Genomic DNA, 17,389 nt, shown 5'->3' with positions numbered 1-17,389 from the left:
CAATCTACATTTACATTTAATTTTTATATGGATTTTTAAAAAAGAAATCTGAAAATTAATGTGGAAACAGGATAGAACTGGTTTATGAATAAACACATGAAAAGCTGACATGGATGAGAAGTAGACCAATCTGTTCCACCCTACTCCCAAATGCCTGAGCGCAGGATTGTAAGCTCAGGCTGTGTTGCAATGAATGCATGGAGATAGTATCTGTGGGTAGCCACTTAAATTGGTTTTCACAGCACGGCTGGTTGGATCAGTCAACTGTCACTGGAACCAACAGTGCTATCTGCTGCAAGCATGCGCTTCCGGAGCCAGACATGTTCCCTAACTTAAGGCCACAAAAGAGCTGCTCATGAGACAAGCTGCCCCCCATGTTAGCAAGCATGAAAAGATTCTCAGAGTTCCATTTTCCTCATCTTATACTCTTCCAGCAGGAGAAAACAATATAACTTTTGGCCATGGATCTTTCTACAGATCAATGACCATGACTATATACTCTCAAATCACCTTAACCATAAAGCACTTAAAGCAGCTTCTGCACATTTAACCATTGGCAGTATAAATATCATATGCAACAGCACAAGAGTCTGTTGCACTTTGACATTTCGGGGGCAGGTTTGTGGCAGCGGTGCCCTTCTGCTGTTCTCCAGCAGGCAAAATGTGCGCTCCCACAGACTCACTGTGCAGAGGGGAGTGCTCAAACTGCAAATGAAGAAAGAAAGAAAAATCTTTAAGAGATTTTTAAAAATTCAGTGGCATATATGAGCAACATTCTTTTAAAGAATCCCATTAAGTGTGTACTCCCACACAGGAACTGCATGACCTCCTAGTTACTAAAATGAAAATAATAGAAAACTTTCAAGATAGGGATCAGTCACCAGCTGAATGTGACTAATCAGAGGTTGGATGGAGCTGAATCACTATTCATTAAAAATGTTATCAGCTGCATCCTAGATAATTGTGACACATGCACAGCCACATTCACAAGAGTAAAAGGCAATGACTGCACCATCTGATGGAAAATGCAACAGACCCAACACACTTAGACTACCTTGAAAGATGTTGCGCGCTCTCTTCAGTAAGAACCTTTATTATTATTATTATTATTAAGGTGCTTTTAATGTCGCAAAACTGACAGCAAAAAGACTCCAGCATGCACTCACAGTGCTTGCAGAGTATGGCTACTACTGAAAAAGTTTATGTCAGATGGTGTATTTGATAAAATGGCTGCGGTCACAGCCTGCTCAGAGTTATGTAGATATCAGGAGTGACACCACAAATTCCAGAAAATTTACATTGATGGAACAGTTTTCTGATTCTGGCCTATGCACATGGCACATACCTGAATTTGTACCGCTGCGTGAGCAGACGTTTGGTGAAGGAATACTGCAAGTAACATTAGCACGCATACCAATGCAAACTTCACTGAAACGAGATCCCATTGTTCCTTACTGTTTTTGATCCAACATCAGCAATGACGTGGCAGGTATCACATGATGGCATCGCCAGGCATTGCAATGTGCTGCCTACATAAAATATATCTTGGCCCAGACTTGCAAGAAGTGTTGACCAAGAATGTGCTATTTGGAGATTATCAGAGTGTAAAACCACAGGTGGTCTGGTAGAATCCATACCAAGAGGATTGATCTTCCTTGTGCTATGAACGGTGGTGGTTAAACATACTCAGTGGAATGAGGCATATCTCTTTTCCCAACTAGAGGAATGGGATGGACAAGGAGAGAGATCCAGAAAACATGGTGCTCTTTTCTTTGGCTGTTGCCTTAACTTATCCCCCTTTTCCAGCCTCTTATATAGGAGCAATTTGTGTTTTTCAATGCCAATTGGCTAAAAATTTCCTTATGCCCATAAAAATTTATTGCAATGTCTTATTACTATTATTCACTGAGGAGGGATCTGGCATTTCAGCTGGAGAAGGCCCCTTCCCACGTCTACCCTCTCTTGACATCATCTAGTCCCTGTCTGCTGTAAATTCTGGGAAGGGGTTCTAAAGCAGAGGTTCCTTCTCCTGGACCTCCTCTCCTTTACCCAGCAAACAGAGGGAGGTTGCTGGTTGACGGTCACAGTTCAGATTCGGGAGTGGTAGCCGTAAGGTACCCGCTACTGTAGCGTCCATTGGCAACGCTGCTCATCTCCATTGGGGATGTGCTCCCTGGACCTAGATAAGAACGATGTGTAGGCATTGGGGAAGGGGTTTCACTGGGTACTTTACTCAAGATGAAACGTGTCTCATCATTGTCTTCTAAGTTGGAGATGTCCTTCATTATACGCCCCTTCTTGTAAGTGACAGAAAGAGCATTGGAACCATCTGACACCAGGTGAAACTGGCGGAGGATGAAGACGACCGGCAGAGGAAGGGTGGCCAGGATGATCAGTGAGACAAGGATGCCCATTGCCCATTTGGGGTAATAGAGATATTTCTCTGCTGCCTGGAAGAGAAGGGAAAACACAGTTGGCAGTTGGCATTCGCCAGCCTCGACACAAGTGAGGTCCTTGAAGTGATCAAGTTGCTATTTCTGTGGCACCAAGGCAAGTAAAGTATGCTGCATGTATTCCCATCTCCAAGAGAAGGGCCAGCATGTACTGCAAGGGGAAAATCTTATACATGCAAAGGATTTTTGCCAAAAGGTCTTTCTCACCCCTCTGTTCCCTTTTCTGCATACACACCCTGAAACACCTGCCAAAGGGTTAATCTCTCAAGAGCACACTGCATTAGAACATTTTGCTCTTGCAGGAGGCAACCCCAACTTAAATAAAATGCTAATAAAGAGGCAGTAGCTTCTCATAGTTACACAAAGCTGGACCAACAATTTTCCTGCAGAACAAATAAACGTTTACATGAATGTTCAGATTCCATACCTTGAACTACTGCTCCTTAACCTTGGACTACCCTAAAAAGCAAGGGAGCATTTGCAACACTGGGATTTCAACCGCTGTCACTCTACATGGCTAAGATAGCCTCTCAATCCCAATTCCTTGGCAGGGTGATCAGAAATCCATGCCAGCTCTGTCTGGAATCATCTCCAGCAGGATATTGGCTAGTTGGGTTTTATGGTGTATCTGCAACCTCCGGGGCCACAGCTCTGGTAGCAGGAGGAAATGCAAGGTACTCTGGTATAAGGATGATGCCTCTCTGTCCTCCAGGTGGATGCTGGCCTAACAATTGCACAAATGATCACAGCCATTTGCAGCGAGGACCCTGTTGCTTCACTGTATAGTATGTGGGTTGGTTGCCAACTGGTACACAGCCTGTGGATTTGTAGCCTTTGGGGGATGCACTTTTATTTGCCAACTCACCTCTTCTCGGATCCAGGCATTATAACCTGGAGGACTGACAGCTAGCTGGATCACACTGGCTGTCATCAGGCCAGCCATGCAAATGGGCGAGATGTACTTCCATGTGTAGAAGTAAAACCGATAAGGGCGGAAACCCAGCATCTCTGTTAATTCTTGCATGAATCTAGGAAGAAGAAAGGAAGAAAGCAAACAAACAAACAGAGGTTGAAGCACAAGGTTCCTTGCTCTTTACTTCCCCTTGATTTGGATGGAGAGATTTGGATGGGAACTCTGGTGGGGCCAGAAGTCCAAAGAAGCATCAAGAAGCCTGAGTGCTTCAAGAACAATGAAACCCATGTAGTGGTAGGTAAGAGGGGCGAAGCATTCAAAGCCAAATGCTTAGGAATTCAGACAAGCCTGTAGGAATATGAACAGGCTAACCCTCCTGGAAATAAATGCTTACTTCTTGGTGCCATAAATCCAAGCCACCGCAATGTTTTCCAGGATGACTACGAGGGTGAGTGGCAGCGTTGCAGAGTAATCATCAAACATGTTGACAAAGTAGTTGCCTGAGCGTTGCACAAAGATCAGCCCCACGAAGAAAGCAAAAATGCAGCAGCCAACTGTAAAGAGCAGATCACAGTAACCGTCAGCTACACAAGGGCATGCAAAACTGCTGCAGGATCCAAAAGGCAAACTGATAATATTGTTTCTACCGAAGAGCAGCAACGTATTACAAGGGCCCCTGGCAGTATCATGAGATGTGTGTGCATGGGAAAGACTTTAAGGGCAGGAATTAGAGAGAGATTAGAGCTCTTCAGATACACAAACAGTGCATCAATATGTTAGAGCTATTCAAATGGACAAAAAGTGCTTCAGGGTATATCTGTGACAAGCGCTCTAATTCGACAGGGGAAAGTTTGAGACTCTACTAGATAATCTGGGAAAGTGTTAAAGTTATCACATTGTTGCTCACTGCGATGTAGGGAAACATCTTCTCTTCATTAAGTGTTATTCAGGCTGTGAAGTCCAGCACTTAAAATGTCCCAAATTCATGTCTGCCTGTGCAATACTAACTAGATCCCAAGTTCCTTATATTTGCGGAATTGTTGCAAAAATTATTATAACTTAATTTCCTCTTGAAGAATCACCCATTTCTTGATTCACTTGACAAAAGCACCCTTTTCCCAATTTCCAGGCCAGGATGAACTGGATTTGGATGTTAGTAACCCAGGTCACTCTGACTTTTGCAGTCTAATGCCCTCTTTGAATCTTACAAAACATCTTTCACATCACCTCTGGTCATAATAGTACCCACATGTCAGTTCTCCAACACGACTCATTCAATTCACTTCACCATAGGAGTCTGAATATATATTGAGGTGCATGGAAAAAATGACCCCGTGCTGAAGATACAATAAATCTGTGATGATGAGATTCCTGATTTTTCAGACTGAGCCGACTTCAAAAAATTATGCATTTGTTGCCCCTGTTTGTCCTATATCATGGAGTTGGGTCAGTGAGCTTCAAGTTGGTATGTCTGTTGCTCTATGGCTATAATATCACTCCTGCAGAAAAAGTAACTCCAAAGCCAGTTTCATACATGACAAAATGTCTTACCTACAAGGCCACATATCCTGCATGTAGCTTGCTGATAAATGAATGCACATTGACTTTGTTAATGTGCATATGCCTTACAAAAGTAGGCCACCACTGGCGCCTCCTGTACTTGGTACTCATGGTTAAACAGACATGTGTGACAAGCTATATGTGGGATTCACCCAACTTTCCACATGTGGCTTCTATGCAAGAAATTTTATCCTAAGCGTAGAAGCCCCAGCTGGCCACTATGGGGAAACAGAGTTAAGGCAAGCACAACATTTGGTTTCGGTGAATTTTAAGTACTTGATTTCACTATTTAAAAGTTTAAGGTTGCAATCTTATCGACACTTCTTTGAGATTAAGCTCCATTGAACACTGTGTGGCTTATTTCTAAGCAAACATTCATAGGAGTGCCCTATAAATTGCTCTTAACCTTTTAGTATGCAATGTAATCTTTAGAGAAATGTAAAACAAAATCTGCTACATACAAATCTGCAAGTATCTAGGCAGGTAGGCATGTGGAGATCACAGAAGGTACTATATACCTCAGAAACACCCCCTTAACTTAACTTTACTGAGCTTGTCAGCAATGATAGGTCCTGACTGCAAGGCTCACATCAGGCTTCAGATGTGGATGCTTTGAATGATGAGTTTAAATGCTGGTTTTTGCTTTTGTCACTGCAATGGAATTCGTTACCAGTGCTTCATACCCTGCGTTGCTTAATTGGGTTTTACATAGCTTGCTACTTTGGACATGTGCATTGAATTGATTCTACCAGAGTTTGGCATGCAATGAAGTGTTCAATTCATAACCCGAGGCACATTTGGGCTACAATCCATTGAAACCACTGTGATTTACTTTGAAGTAATCAAAGCATTCTTGGACTGCACGGTGAATATGCTACTAGCAGCCATTTGGATCAGCTTTGTAGTGGTATGATAAATGTGGGGGTTTGATGAAATAATCACAAAATCATTTTGCAACTTTCCAAACTCAGCCCAGATCTACTCACCCATAAACCCTCCACAGTTTGGTCTTATGAAATGACCCAAAATTATCAGTTCCCCAGATACTGCCACATTATCACAGTGTGTGAGCTTTCCAATGTTGACAGGCACCCCTTAACCCCCAAATCCCTCTGCTCTTTTTGGGGACAGCAAATATATTTCAGCTCTGATGTTATGCCATGACTTTTAAGAATTACAGTTTGATCCCATCCAGCAACGTATTTTGTAGCACAAGTCTTGGCCAGAACTAAATGATGTCATTGCATGCACAGCAGTGCTACTCTGTGAATGGTTTCTTGAGTTTCCCCAAGAGAGAACTTACCTGTTAATGCTTCCTTGCGCACTTTGAACATGTCAATGATGGGTGTGGTGATGCCAGCCATGGTCCCAATCATGCTCCCCAAACCCAGGTTTATCAGCATCAAGAAGAACATCACTGACCAGAAAGGAGAAGCTGGAAAGTGGGTCATTGCTTCTGTGAAAGCTATGAATGCAAGGCCAGTTCCCTGCACTGACTGTACACAGCCAAAAGAAGATGCTTGCGTTATTCTGGGCAGAAGATTACATCATAAAAGCAGGTGTGCATGTATTCATGTAAATAGATTTCTAGCTGTAAAATCACAGGCTTTCAGAACCAAACAGCCAAACCATTATGGGTATAAGGAAAATGATGCATAATGCATACAAATGATTGAACAAGCATCTGTTTCACTACATCTGTACATGTTCTGAGAAGTCATGGAAAGTTGTGACTTTTCAATGCATGTATCCCATAGAAATTACATGATGTATTCATTTCTCAGTTTCCCCTCCCTCAGTAATCTCAGGAAGACAGGAGTCTTTCCTAAACCAAGTCAGACCAATGGTCCATCTAGCTCAGCATCATCTATACAGATGCTCTTGAGGTTTTCAGACAAGGGACACTCCCACCCCCACCTGGAGATGCTGGGGAATAAACTTGGGAACTTCAGCATATGAAACATAGGCTCTACTATTCATACCACCCAAACACATCTCTTCCATAACACTGTTATAGTCGGCCACCTCTCACAAGCTCAATTCTTGCAACGATTTTGACATACTTCAGTTCCTTATTCCTTATGTCAGTGAAGTCTTCATCAACACATGGTAAGAACTGCAACCAAGAGTGATCTTAAACAGAAATCACAAGCTTTCTGCCTTAGCCTTCTCCCTAATATGCTAATTTTCTATATGCAAGGTGTTAATTTTCTATATGCAATGAGAGGTGGTTGTTTTTTAACAAGAAAATGGGGTGCATATGAGCATGAGATCCCCCACTTGCACCATGCAGAAGTGGTACAATCCCAAGAGAGCTCTACCATGTGCTCTTCCCAAGCAAGTTGGCTCGCTCTGAGACTTCAATGATGTACAAGAGCGGAACCAGCATCTAGGGTCGAAAATGACCATGAAAAGCAAGCCCAGCTATAAATATACTGTGAAAAGCAAGTCTGGCTATAAACATACCTTGTTAAGCTCATCTTCCAGTAGACAAGGATCCAGGCCCAGCTTATCGAAATGATCCTTCTTCACTGTCTTTATCACACCATACATCTCGGTGTAGTCTTTGGCCGTGAGATGGGAGAAGTTCACTTGGGGTGGGATGAGTGCATGGCTGAGGACATTGGTATTCAGATAACCAAGAATCTTCTCAGCGTTCCTATGGAGGAGAAGCTAAAGGTCATTACAGAGCCATTGCCTTGCCTTGCTCACCTTGTTCTGGGTGAAGGGCATCTTCTTCCAGCAAAACAGGCAAAATGAACCCCAGCAGTTGATGGGAGCCAGTGTGGTGCAGTGGTTAATCAAGAAAGTCAGACTAGGACCAGAGGGACCAGGGTTCTGGTTCCCACTCAGCCATGAAGTTCACTGGGTGAGTCAGTCACAGTCTCTGAGCCTAACCGACCTAACAGGGTTGTCGTGAGGATAAAATGGAGGGGAGAAAATTGTGAAGGAATGAGCTGAATGAATAATACTGAATGAATGAATGAAGTGGCAGGATTTAGTCCAATTACTTCACAGCACATTCTGCAAAAATAATAAGGTGAAAAGCTGCTTTCCTAGTTCCAGAGAGCACTCTAGGTTGCCACCTGGCCAGAAGGAAACGGCAGTTTCTGGCTATCAAAGCTTCAGGTCAGAACAGATTTGCACCCGCTGCACTGGATGCTTTTTTAAAAGTAACTATAAGGTACCCTGAAAAATAGCTGCTGTGGTTGTGCCCTCTAGAGAAGCCTTTTGGGGAGAGAGAAAGGGAGAGGGAGGGAGGGAGGGAGGGAGGGAGGGAGGGAGGGAGGGAGGGACTGGAATGAGTACTTACTCAACCACACACTTTTCATTCATGACATTGGCTTTGAAGCCCAGCACAGCAAAGACTACCAGTGTGGCCAAAATGGAGGTGAAGAAGTTGATGAAGGAGACCAAGGCTGCATCGAAGTGGCAGTTATTGTCCTGCTTGTTGTAACTGGAAAAAGCAATAACTCCGCCAAAGCCCAGTCCGAGGGCAAAGAAGACCTGAGTGGCTGCTTCCCGCCACACCTGGAGATCCAACATTTTATCTAGCTGTAAGGAGAGATGAGAGGGAAGCCAAGTCATCCATCCTGCATCAGAGATGCTCGGCTTGGTACACATATGGCACATTTATATTTAAATGTATAACACTGGCAGCTGAGAACAGCACACCATTGCCTGGGTATCTGTTCTTTGTGCATATGCTAGAGACAGCTCTCTATCTTTCTCCTCTGTTGACTCAATTATTGATGCCTAAGCGCACAATAGAAAGGGAATCAGGTCCCATGGAAATAAATGGATCTCAGATGCAGAACTGTGAATGCCCTATTCTTCATTGCATTTTAGATTTTTTACTGCCTGTGCACTTTGTGGGCTTACCCAGTTAGGCATGGAATATCATGCCCTGAAAAAATGTCACAATCTTTTAAAAGAGAAAAACAAAACAAAAACAAAAAACACTAGCCCTTATGATTCCTATGGAAGAAAGCTTGAAATCACAGGTAGTGTCCAAATGAAAGTTGAGAAAAAACAAACTCAGTGTTTCAAAATGACCCATGCCCGTTAGAATTAGCCCCATCCCTTTATCAAGAAAAGCTTGATTAACCTTATTGATTAAGGATTGCTGCTTACAGAACGCACTTAATAGACTGCACAGGATAGTCACACTTATGCTAGCAAGCTATGCAAGTGCTCTCTGCAAACTAATGTACTAGCAAACTATTAAGCACTTTACTCCCTTTCAATCCACCATGGTTTGTGGCATGGCAAGTGAGCCCTACCAAATTAGAATCATAGAATTGTAGAGTTGGAAGGGACCCAAAGGGCCATCTAGTCCAACCCCCTGCAATGCAGGAATCTCAGCTAAAGCATCCATCGCATGCTGATCGTGTGTAGTGTGATACCGGTGGGACCTTCTGCTGCCAAGAATCTGGACAAACCTGATGGAGATGCCATTTACAGACAGGGCCTGCACAGTATTGCAAATGGAAGCTGTGTGGTTGCTAATCATTCTACCTACAATGAGAACTTGGACACTGGGGCTTGTATTTTAGAATCTCTTATTCAAAATTAATCAGGATTAATGCCAGCTTCATAATTTCAATCACCTACATCTTTGTTTAATGAATTAATTAAACAGCTAATGAGTCAATCCATTTTGCAGCTGTCCTTTGGCAAACCTGGTTAATTTGGTACAATTCTGACCACAAGCAGGAAGAATAATGAAGCAGACCTGGACTGGCACGCCCAAAGCAATTAATCTTCTGCATTTCAGTTTCAGAGGAAGTAGCACCATTGACTAAAAAAGCAACACCTATACCTTCGTAAAATTTGCTCTGCTCTGGTGCCATCCAGGCAGCGCCACAGAGGCATCAGTTCAACATAGGCCATGGATTATGATGATCACCAGAGACATAGGATTCTTGCTAGCTATAGTTCCCAGTAAGAGACATTTCTCTGACTGGTCTAAAGGCACATGGTGAGTGTGGTGGGCTTACCTTGGGAGTTAACATGTGCAGAATCCCATCTATCGCCCCCCTCAAGAGCAATCCCCGGACCAGGAAACAGATCAGTACCACGTAAGGAAAAAGGGAGCTGAAATACATCACCTGAGTGGGAGAGGGAGAGAAAGCGGGAGATCCTACTTCATATAATCCAGCAGTATATAAAGAAAGTCTTAAGGATGAACAATAAGCCCAAATCTACCCTACTGGAAACTTCTGTCAGTATTTTTTCTTTCTACAAAGAATTTGGGAACAGTAGTTTGGTGAGATACCGTATTGGCCTGAATATAAGCCACACATTTTTCCCAAATTCCAACCGTGAAAAGTTAAAGTGCGGCTTATATTCGCGACCATACGGTATGCAGCTAGGAGCATGGGGCAAATGACGCCAGGAGCACGGCAAAGTGGTGCCTGCCCCATGTGTAGTTCCCCATCCACTCCCCCAAGGCCAGGAAGGGAGAGAGCAAGGAAGGGGAAAGGCTACTGGCAAGGCAGCATGGCTCCCCCCCCCCCTAGTATGCAGCAAGGAGCAGCGAGGAAGGGAGCGGCTTATATTTGGGTATCCCCCCCCCCAATTTAAAGGGGTGGCTTATATTCAGGTGTGGCTTATATTCAGGCCAATGTGGTACTTTGATGAATTCACTGTTAGAGATCCTGAGCCCTCTCCCCAAACAGAACTATAGTTCCTGTGGTACTCCATGGGGAAATAAGTGACTGCTAACTGGTTTGATGTGGATATGCCCTAAGATAGGTAAACTGAGCAGCTGTATCCCAAAAGAGAGGAAGCTGTGCCTGTGATAGCTACTGGGTACTGCTGACTTCATTCATTCAATTATGGGCTCTCTCACATGTTATTCTTACTTTCAGGTGGCTGCTCTGAGGCACAGGCCAAGCAAAATGGAGCAAGCCCTCCTGGACCAAGTGATTGGGAAGAAAAAGGGTTCACCCTTTCCTTTTTCTTAGCTTCTTATTCCATTATGGTTACCTGGGCCCCATGAACCATTCAGGATGTGTGGAAGCTGCTGAACGCTTTGTTCCTGGCTGCAAGATTGTGTCCCTGGGATAGGGAAGCTGTGGCCCTCCAGACATTGTCAGCCCCAGCCAACATGGCCAATGGGAAGGGATGATGGGAGCTGTAGTCCAGCACCATCTGGAGAGCCACAGGTTTCCCATCCCTGGATCCACCACTTTATAAGTGGGTCCACCTGTTGTAGGTTCTGGCAATCTCTGTTCTGCTTTGGGCTGCCACCATCAACACTTACCTTTCCTGAAGACTGAATTCCTTTAATCATGGCCAAGCCTACAATGCTCCAAGCTGCCAGGAGGCATAAAGTCATTCTCCAGTTAAGCCCACCACTCTCATTAATGGAGTCGGAGATGTCCAGGGCATCCCGGTACCAGAAGTAAGTAGTAGCAGAGCTTTTGTCGCATTCTGGTTCCACGGCTGAAAAGGGACAAAAGCTATGTAGTTGTTGTTTTTTTACATGCTTTGACTTCTCATTTAGACACACCTGTGCCACAGCAAGCAAGGCAGCATTTAAAGGCTAAGTAGGAGAGACAAGTATTCATAGGGCACTTCAGGAAGGATGCCGAAGTTCACATTAGGAGAAAGGAAAAAGAATTCAAGATCTTGCCACTGAAACTAAAAGTTAAATAAATGGAGCAATTTACACCCACTATAAAAGATTTATATATATTCTGGGAGATGTTCACATTCTATTAAATGCTCCATTAACCTCCAGAGTGTCTCTATAGCACTCTTTGGAAAGTATCCATTTCCTGCCAACCAATGCCCAAACGCAATTCCCACACCCTATCAGCTGGAAACAAACCTGAGCTATTGTTAAGTTTTGACTGGAAGGTCGTTCTCTGCCACTACTCTCAACACCCCTAGAGAAAGTAATGTTGAATTACCTAACTATATAGTAACTACAGAGTACAAGGCAAATGAAGACTTATTTCTCCTTGGGACCCACAATGATGGAAAAGGATAAATGAATGCATCCACCCATCTATGTTACGTGGTATCAGCTAACATTGATTACTTCTGCAGCAACTATCACATCTGCATTATAAGATTCTGGAAGGACAACAGTCACAGAGCTGAACGCCGTTTATCACCCAAAGAAGTGGGCCTCATTTCCCTTCTACCACATGCAAAGCAGTAAAGAGAAAGGACTCACTTGCCACTGTGCCATTCCTTATGACGGGGCACTCGCTCCAAGGCAGCGGGTACTGGAAGGATTTAAAAAAGTAAAAGATGCTCCATCCTATGATCACATTGTAGTAGAGCCCAACAAACAAGCAGACCTGGCAACAGGAGAATAAAAATGTTTGGATCCTGGACAGCAAAACGTATTTCCAAACAAAGTGATACTAAAATGAATGGTGGAGAATGGAACATTGAAATGCACTGGGTTATACCCAATGCTATGCAATGGGACTTCTCTTTCCCCTCGTCTCCCCATGCATTCTCAAAATCTGCTCTGTCCTGTGATGTGGGCATGTCCAGTGATTGTTTCCCGTAAAATTGCCAGATATCAAGGAAGCAGTGTTGCTCTTGCACAGGTGATCCACATCAATCAAGGGGCTTTGGTTGTCATCCCAGCAGTTTATATAAGATGCTGAATGGCACAATGGTGCTTAGGGTGCATGAGTGAGTTGTGGTGCTAAGCTTGAGTTCTAGTATCAATCCCAGAGGGGAAATGGTCTTTTTGCTAGCACCCACCTGCCCATCACTTGACCCTCTGCAGAGTGAATCATCAGGACTAAACTACAAAGAGGTTTGTTTTGACAGGTGTGAACAATGGATCAGTTAGGGCACATTCTTGAAGGGCATGTCCTTTCAGTTCAGATATATATAGGACCAATCAAAGGAAATCAAAGGAAATCAGAACTTGATGGTAAATGTCTGATCCTGTTCCATAGTTGGGGGAAAGAACTGTTCAAGGCATCAGTCTTGAGCTTCTAACCAACCACCTTCACAGGCTAGTATCTTCTAATTATATTCTGCAATAACTAAGCCCTCTTTACAGTGGGAAATGGGTCTATTATGATAGACAGCACATATGGAAGACCACCTGTCTATCATTCACACAACTATCCCAAAGCCACCACAAGCCTTCTGCAAGCACTTACAAGGCAGCTGGCAAATCCAATGCCCCCCAACCGAGGGCAGACGTAATTCCACACTCCTATACTGCCCCGGCGGATCCTCTGGCCAACAGCCAACTCCAGAAAGAAGAGAGGGATGCCGATGAGGATGAGCAATACGAGATATGGAACCAGATAGGCACCTGGCAGGAAAGAAAAAGGTCATTAGAGATGCCCGTCTTTGATCACACAGGTCCCAGCATGAGAAGGTGACCATGACTGCTCCTAGGAAACAACCACTTCTTACTTGTATGGCCCATCCAACTCTCATCAGCTCCAGTTAGCATTTGTCTCTAAACATTATTTGAAGCAAGTCTCTTAATTTAAAATGGTGCCATGACAATAGAGGGAGAGGTTAATACAACTACAACACACAGGATCACTTTAACACTCCATATATAAATGTATATACAGTGTGGTTATTTTTTGCCTTCACAATGGCTGTTCCAGTGCCAACTATGCAATTAAAGAGAACAATTCCTGGAAGGGCTGGATGAAAATGCTGCATAAAGGACTCTACTTAAATAGCAGGGCCATATATCTCTGGCTAGTTGAAGAGAGTACGAAACAAATGGGCAGTCTTAAACAGTTGGCCAGAGAGGCCAAAAACGTTCATGCTGGAAAACAGAGCTGTTGACCAAAAACTCAAAGAAAAAGAAAAAATCAATATTCCTGGCACGTTCATAATTCTAATAAGACAGGAAAGCTGTGTAGGCAGGATTTTGATCCTGCTTCATATTCAGGGTAGTCAGATAAGCAGGCTGGAAACGATTACGTGCACCCAGCACAACATCACCAAGTTAATTCTTGACACAGCTCACAGCTTCTCAAAAAGATATAAAAATCCTTCACACAACTGGGTCAGCTCCTGACAAGAATCCACTGGAAGACTCTGATCAAAGCAAATGACAGCCAGGTTTCTTTTTTCCCCTTTAGAAAAAGGTCTTAGGTACAATTAATTTATTTCTATTTCTATTATTATTATTATTATTATTATTATATCTCACCTTTCCTCCCGAAGCATTTCAGGGCTCTGAAAGCAACCACTGTTAGCACAAGCTACCGTAAACTCAAACTCAGTACTCAGCATAAAACTCCTCCACGGCACTATTTAAAATAATTTCCAGCAGGGCTCATAATAATATTAATAAATATGAAAAAGACCTCAAAACAGAATAAAGAAAACCAACCATTTCACAGCATACCAAGAAACAGAAACTGTGGAGACCAAGAGCAAACAGTTAATGGTGGTTTTTTTAGCAGAAAACCACTGCAGGGCCTTGATCTGGAAGAGGAGTACATTCTGGATCAGGGCCCCTTTTATTTTAAAGAAAAAGCAGCCAGACTGAAGACTCTTATTTAAACATGTACCTTCACATCTCATGTAATTTAGACAGCAGAAGAAGTGAGTGATTGGCTTAGTCTCCGTGGTGCTTTCTGTTAGAGGGCAAAGCCCTTTCTCTACCCTGCTGCCTTCAGGAATTATGACGAACACTACTCCATTGCTAGTACCGCCAGTCCAGTCAGCTTCTCTCTGGGAAATGGCGTGGTGCCATATTGTCCTTTGCCTAAGGCAGCAAAATATATTGGGCCAGTCCTGGTCAGAGACAGCATGGCTGCTCTCCAACCAAGTTAGGTCAGAGGAACCAGTAAGGGCCTGGCTGGTTCTATGTAACTGTTGACAGGTTTGGTTCTTTACCCTGAAGAAGTTGCCTCCCTGAGCAGCCACACCAGCTCCCTTGCCTCAAACTTTTTTTCTGCCTAGTCTGGGGCCTCTTGACCCAGTCATCTGCTTCTAGTCCTTGTCTACCTCCTTCCCTGGAACCTGGAACTGCCTTGTCTTTGATTATGTCATTGCCTCTGACTCTGGTGACCCCAATAGGCAATGGCTTTCAAAATTCCATATACACTAGCAAAGCAATGCACTCCAGTTCCAAAGACAGACAAGTCAGCTGAGAGAGAAACTCAGGCGCTTCCTACACATTTAGGGCACACAGTAGCCATCAGTACACATAATGGGGAAACCAGGTTTTGTAACTAGATAATAGGTACAATTAGAAGGTTCCCATCTGCAACCCTAACCTGGGTGTTCAGCTTTCAAGAAAGCATTCAACCCATGCAGCACCATCCTGTAAGTTCTTGAGCACACAATGTTCCAAAGAATTGGCCCAATACCACCCTTTTCCTAATGAAAATCTGTTCTCTCTGCTAGACATATGCACACTTTATTACTGAGAAGAAAACAACACACAAATTACTACTTTCACATACAGCAGTATTTTTTAGCAGAAAAAGCTTGCTGAACCAAGAAGCAATACAGACATTATCAACCAAGGAATTGCATTTATCACAAAAGCATCTATCTATCAATAATCCATTCCTGTAGCATTACACCCAACTGATACTCAGCCAGCACTTTGCTTCATCCATGGATAATCCAGGAAGCATATGCTTAATAGAAAGCAGGTAAGCCTTCAAAGTGCAACAACCATTCATTTAATGTTCTATTGACCACATTGAAGACTCAGCACTTGATAGGAGGGAAAACACCAGTTGTCACCTCTATCTGTGCAGCCAGCCAAAGGGCAATGTGCCTTACACAGTCATCCTTTGCAATTATGCCTTTAATCTGCTTTTCCTGCAACTTGGTGGCTAAAAAAAAGGAAAAGATTAATGGAATATTATCATCCTATGTCACAGAGAGCAAGAATCACACCATGGAAAGCAAATTTGTTAGGAAATAGAGCACAACCTGTAAATCTGAAATAAATTAACAGTGCATAATCAGCTCAACTAGGGCAAATTCAAACAGATAGAAGAGTTGGCTGAGTTCAACTTTGTGAAAATTATTACCAAGCTATAGAGGAATGCCTTTTGTAGCAAGGGCTTGTTTATATATTCACATATTTTGAGATAATAATGGTTCAGTGTGGTTCAGGCATGGATTTGCAGTGCACAATCAAGGAAAATACATGGCTGTTATAAAAAAAGACACAGTCCAAGAATAATGGCAGCCTTTCACCATCACAAATTGTTAGCTAAACTCAAGATGACCAGGTAAATAATACTTGCACACTATCAAGCAAGAAAGGAGACTTGCTGAGCGTGGTGGAGGAGTAGTCTTGGTTTGTATAGAATAGATAAACTTAGAACGTGTCATAAGATTCAGGATAACAGTTCTTCATTTAACTCTTTAATGAGCTGCGTGATCATGCAGACTAGTGACTACAACAATCCATTGAAGGGAAAGCCATAGCTTAATGCTTGAGCACATGATTTACCCAGAATTTCCAGGAAGAGCCAGAAAAGGATCCTGTCTGAAACCTAGAGGGTTACTACCAGTCAGCATGGTCAGTACTATGTATTGTCTGCTTCAGTTTGAGATAGCATCCTATGGCCTTCAAGCCTATGCTCCTTTCCTCTTGTATTATTATATTAGGAAAGCAGAACATGTGTCCATAACAGATGACTTTTATACTCCCTTGCTCACTTACCTCCACCATTCTTTTGACACAAATACGGAAAGCGCCAGACATTCCCCAGCCCCACGGAGTAGCCAATCTGAGCCAAAATGTACTGCAGTTTATTGTTCCACGCTGGCCGATCCTCACCAGTGTCATCCACATCCTGCTGCTTGTTCCAATTTTCTCCAGCCACATTTAAGACACTCTGTCTATAGTCCACAGGCTCCTCAAGGGCCAGCAGATCAGCCACTGATTCAGTGACATGCTCAGTACTTTGTTCCCTCTGGGTCACCTTGCTGTGCTTAGGCATTGAGACTGTCTGGCTCAGCCACTCCTATGTAGGAAGGGATTTTGGGGGCGGAGGGGAGCCCAAGATGGAGTGGGTATCTGCTAGGGCAGGTGCAGGTTTTGAAGGTCAGCTCTCAGATCCTGGTCATCTACGAAAGATCTGAAAAGCAAAAAACAAATGAATTAAAACATTACACTTCTCTACTTTCTTCGGTGTTGTTGAATATCCAGAGCCATGTGATTCATCAATATGCAAATTCAGAAATGGTATAGGCTCCAGAGAGCATCTGCCTGAGAATTCAGTTTTCATTTTAAAAAAGCAAACTTCTAGTGTGCAAGCAATGCCTGGTGAAATCTTGGATTCCGGGGAGGAGGTAGGACTGAATAAGAGATACAGGAGGTAGAATTGCAGTGCTCTGCATAGGTTGTGCAGAAGCAAATAAATTCAATAAATATGCAAATTTGCTCTATTTGCATAGTCAATAGAGACTGAAGCTTTACTTGCTGTAGAAATTGGGACTTAAGCAGAATTTTTCTGAAGCAATATATGTA

At 43.3% G+C, this 17,389-nt stretch overlaps 1 protein-coding gene across 2 annotated transcripts; it reads right to left on the bottom strand.

The window, feature by feature from the left end:
• SLC6A17 (solute carrier family 6 member 17) lies at window positions 1-16,986 on the bottom strand. 2 transcript variants are annotated; one of them, XM_081009653.1, is made up of 11 exons: window positions 16,580-16,986; window positions 13,071-13,228; window positions 12,116-12,242; window positions 11,195-11,376; window positions 9,927-10,037; window positions 8,240-8,481; window positions 7,393-7,585; window positions 6,230-6,422; window positions 3,761-3,920; window positions 3,319-3,481; window positions 1-2,450 (listed from the first exon to the last, which is right to left on the bottom strand). In XM_081009653.1, the coding sequence occupies exons 1-11, from the start codon at window positions 16,857-16,859 to the stop codon at window positions 2,082-2,084; spliced, it is 2,178 nt and encodes a 725-aa protein (XP_080865779.1). In that variant the 5' UTR covers window positions 16,860-16,986; the 3' UTR covers window positions 1-2,081. The 2 variants fall into 2 exon arrangements, with proteins under 2 accessions (XP_080865779.1, XP_080865780.1); XM_081009654.1 differs by lacking the exon at window positions 16,580-16,986 and adding an exon at window positions 14,457-14,606.
• Window positions 16,987-17,389: the final 403 nt, after the last annotated feature.

This window comes from Podarcis pityusensis (genome assembly GCF_964106645.2).
Source record: "Podarcis pityusensis genome assembly, chromosome: 6".
Lineage (NCBI taxonomy): Eukaryota > Metazoa > Chordata > Lepidosauria > Squamata > Lacertidae > Podarcis > Podarcis pityusensis.
The sequence above is the reverse complement of the archived record's forward strand: the minus strand, read 5'-3'. Positions and strand labels throughout refer to the sequence as shown.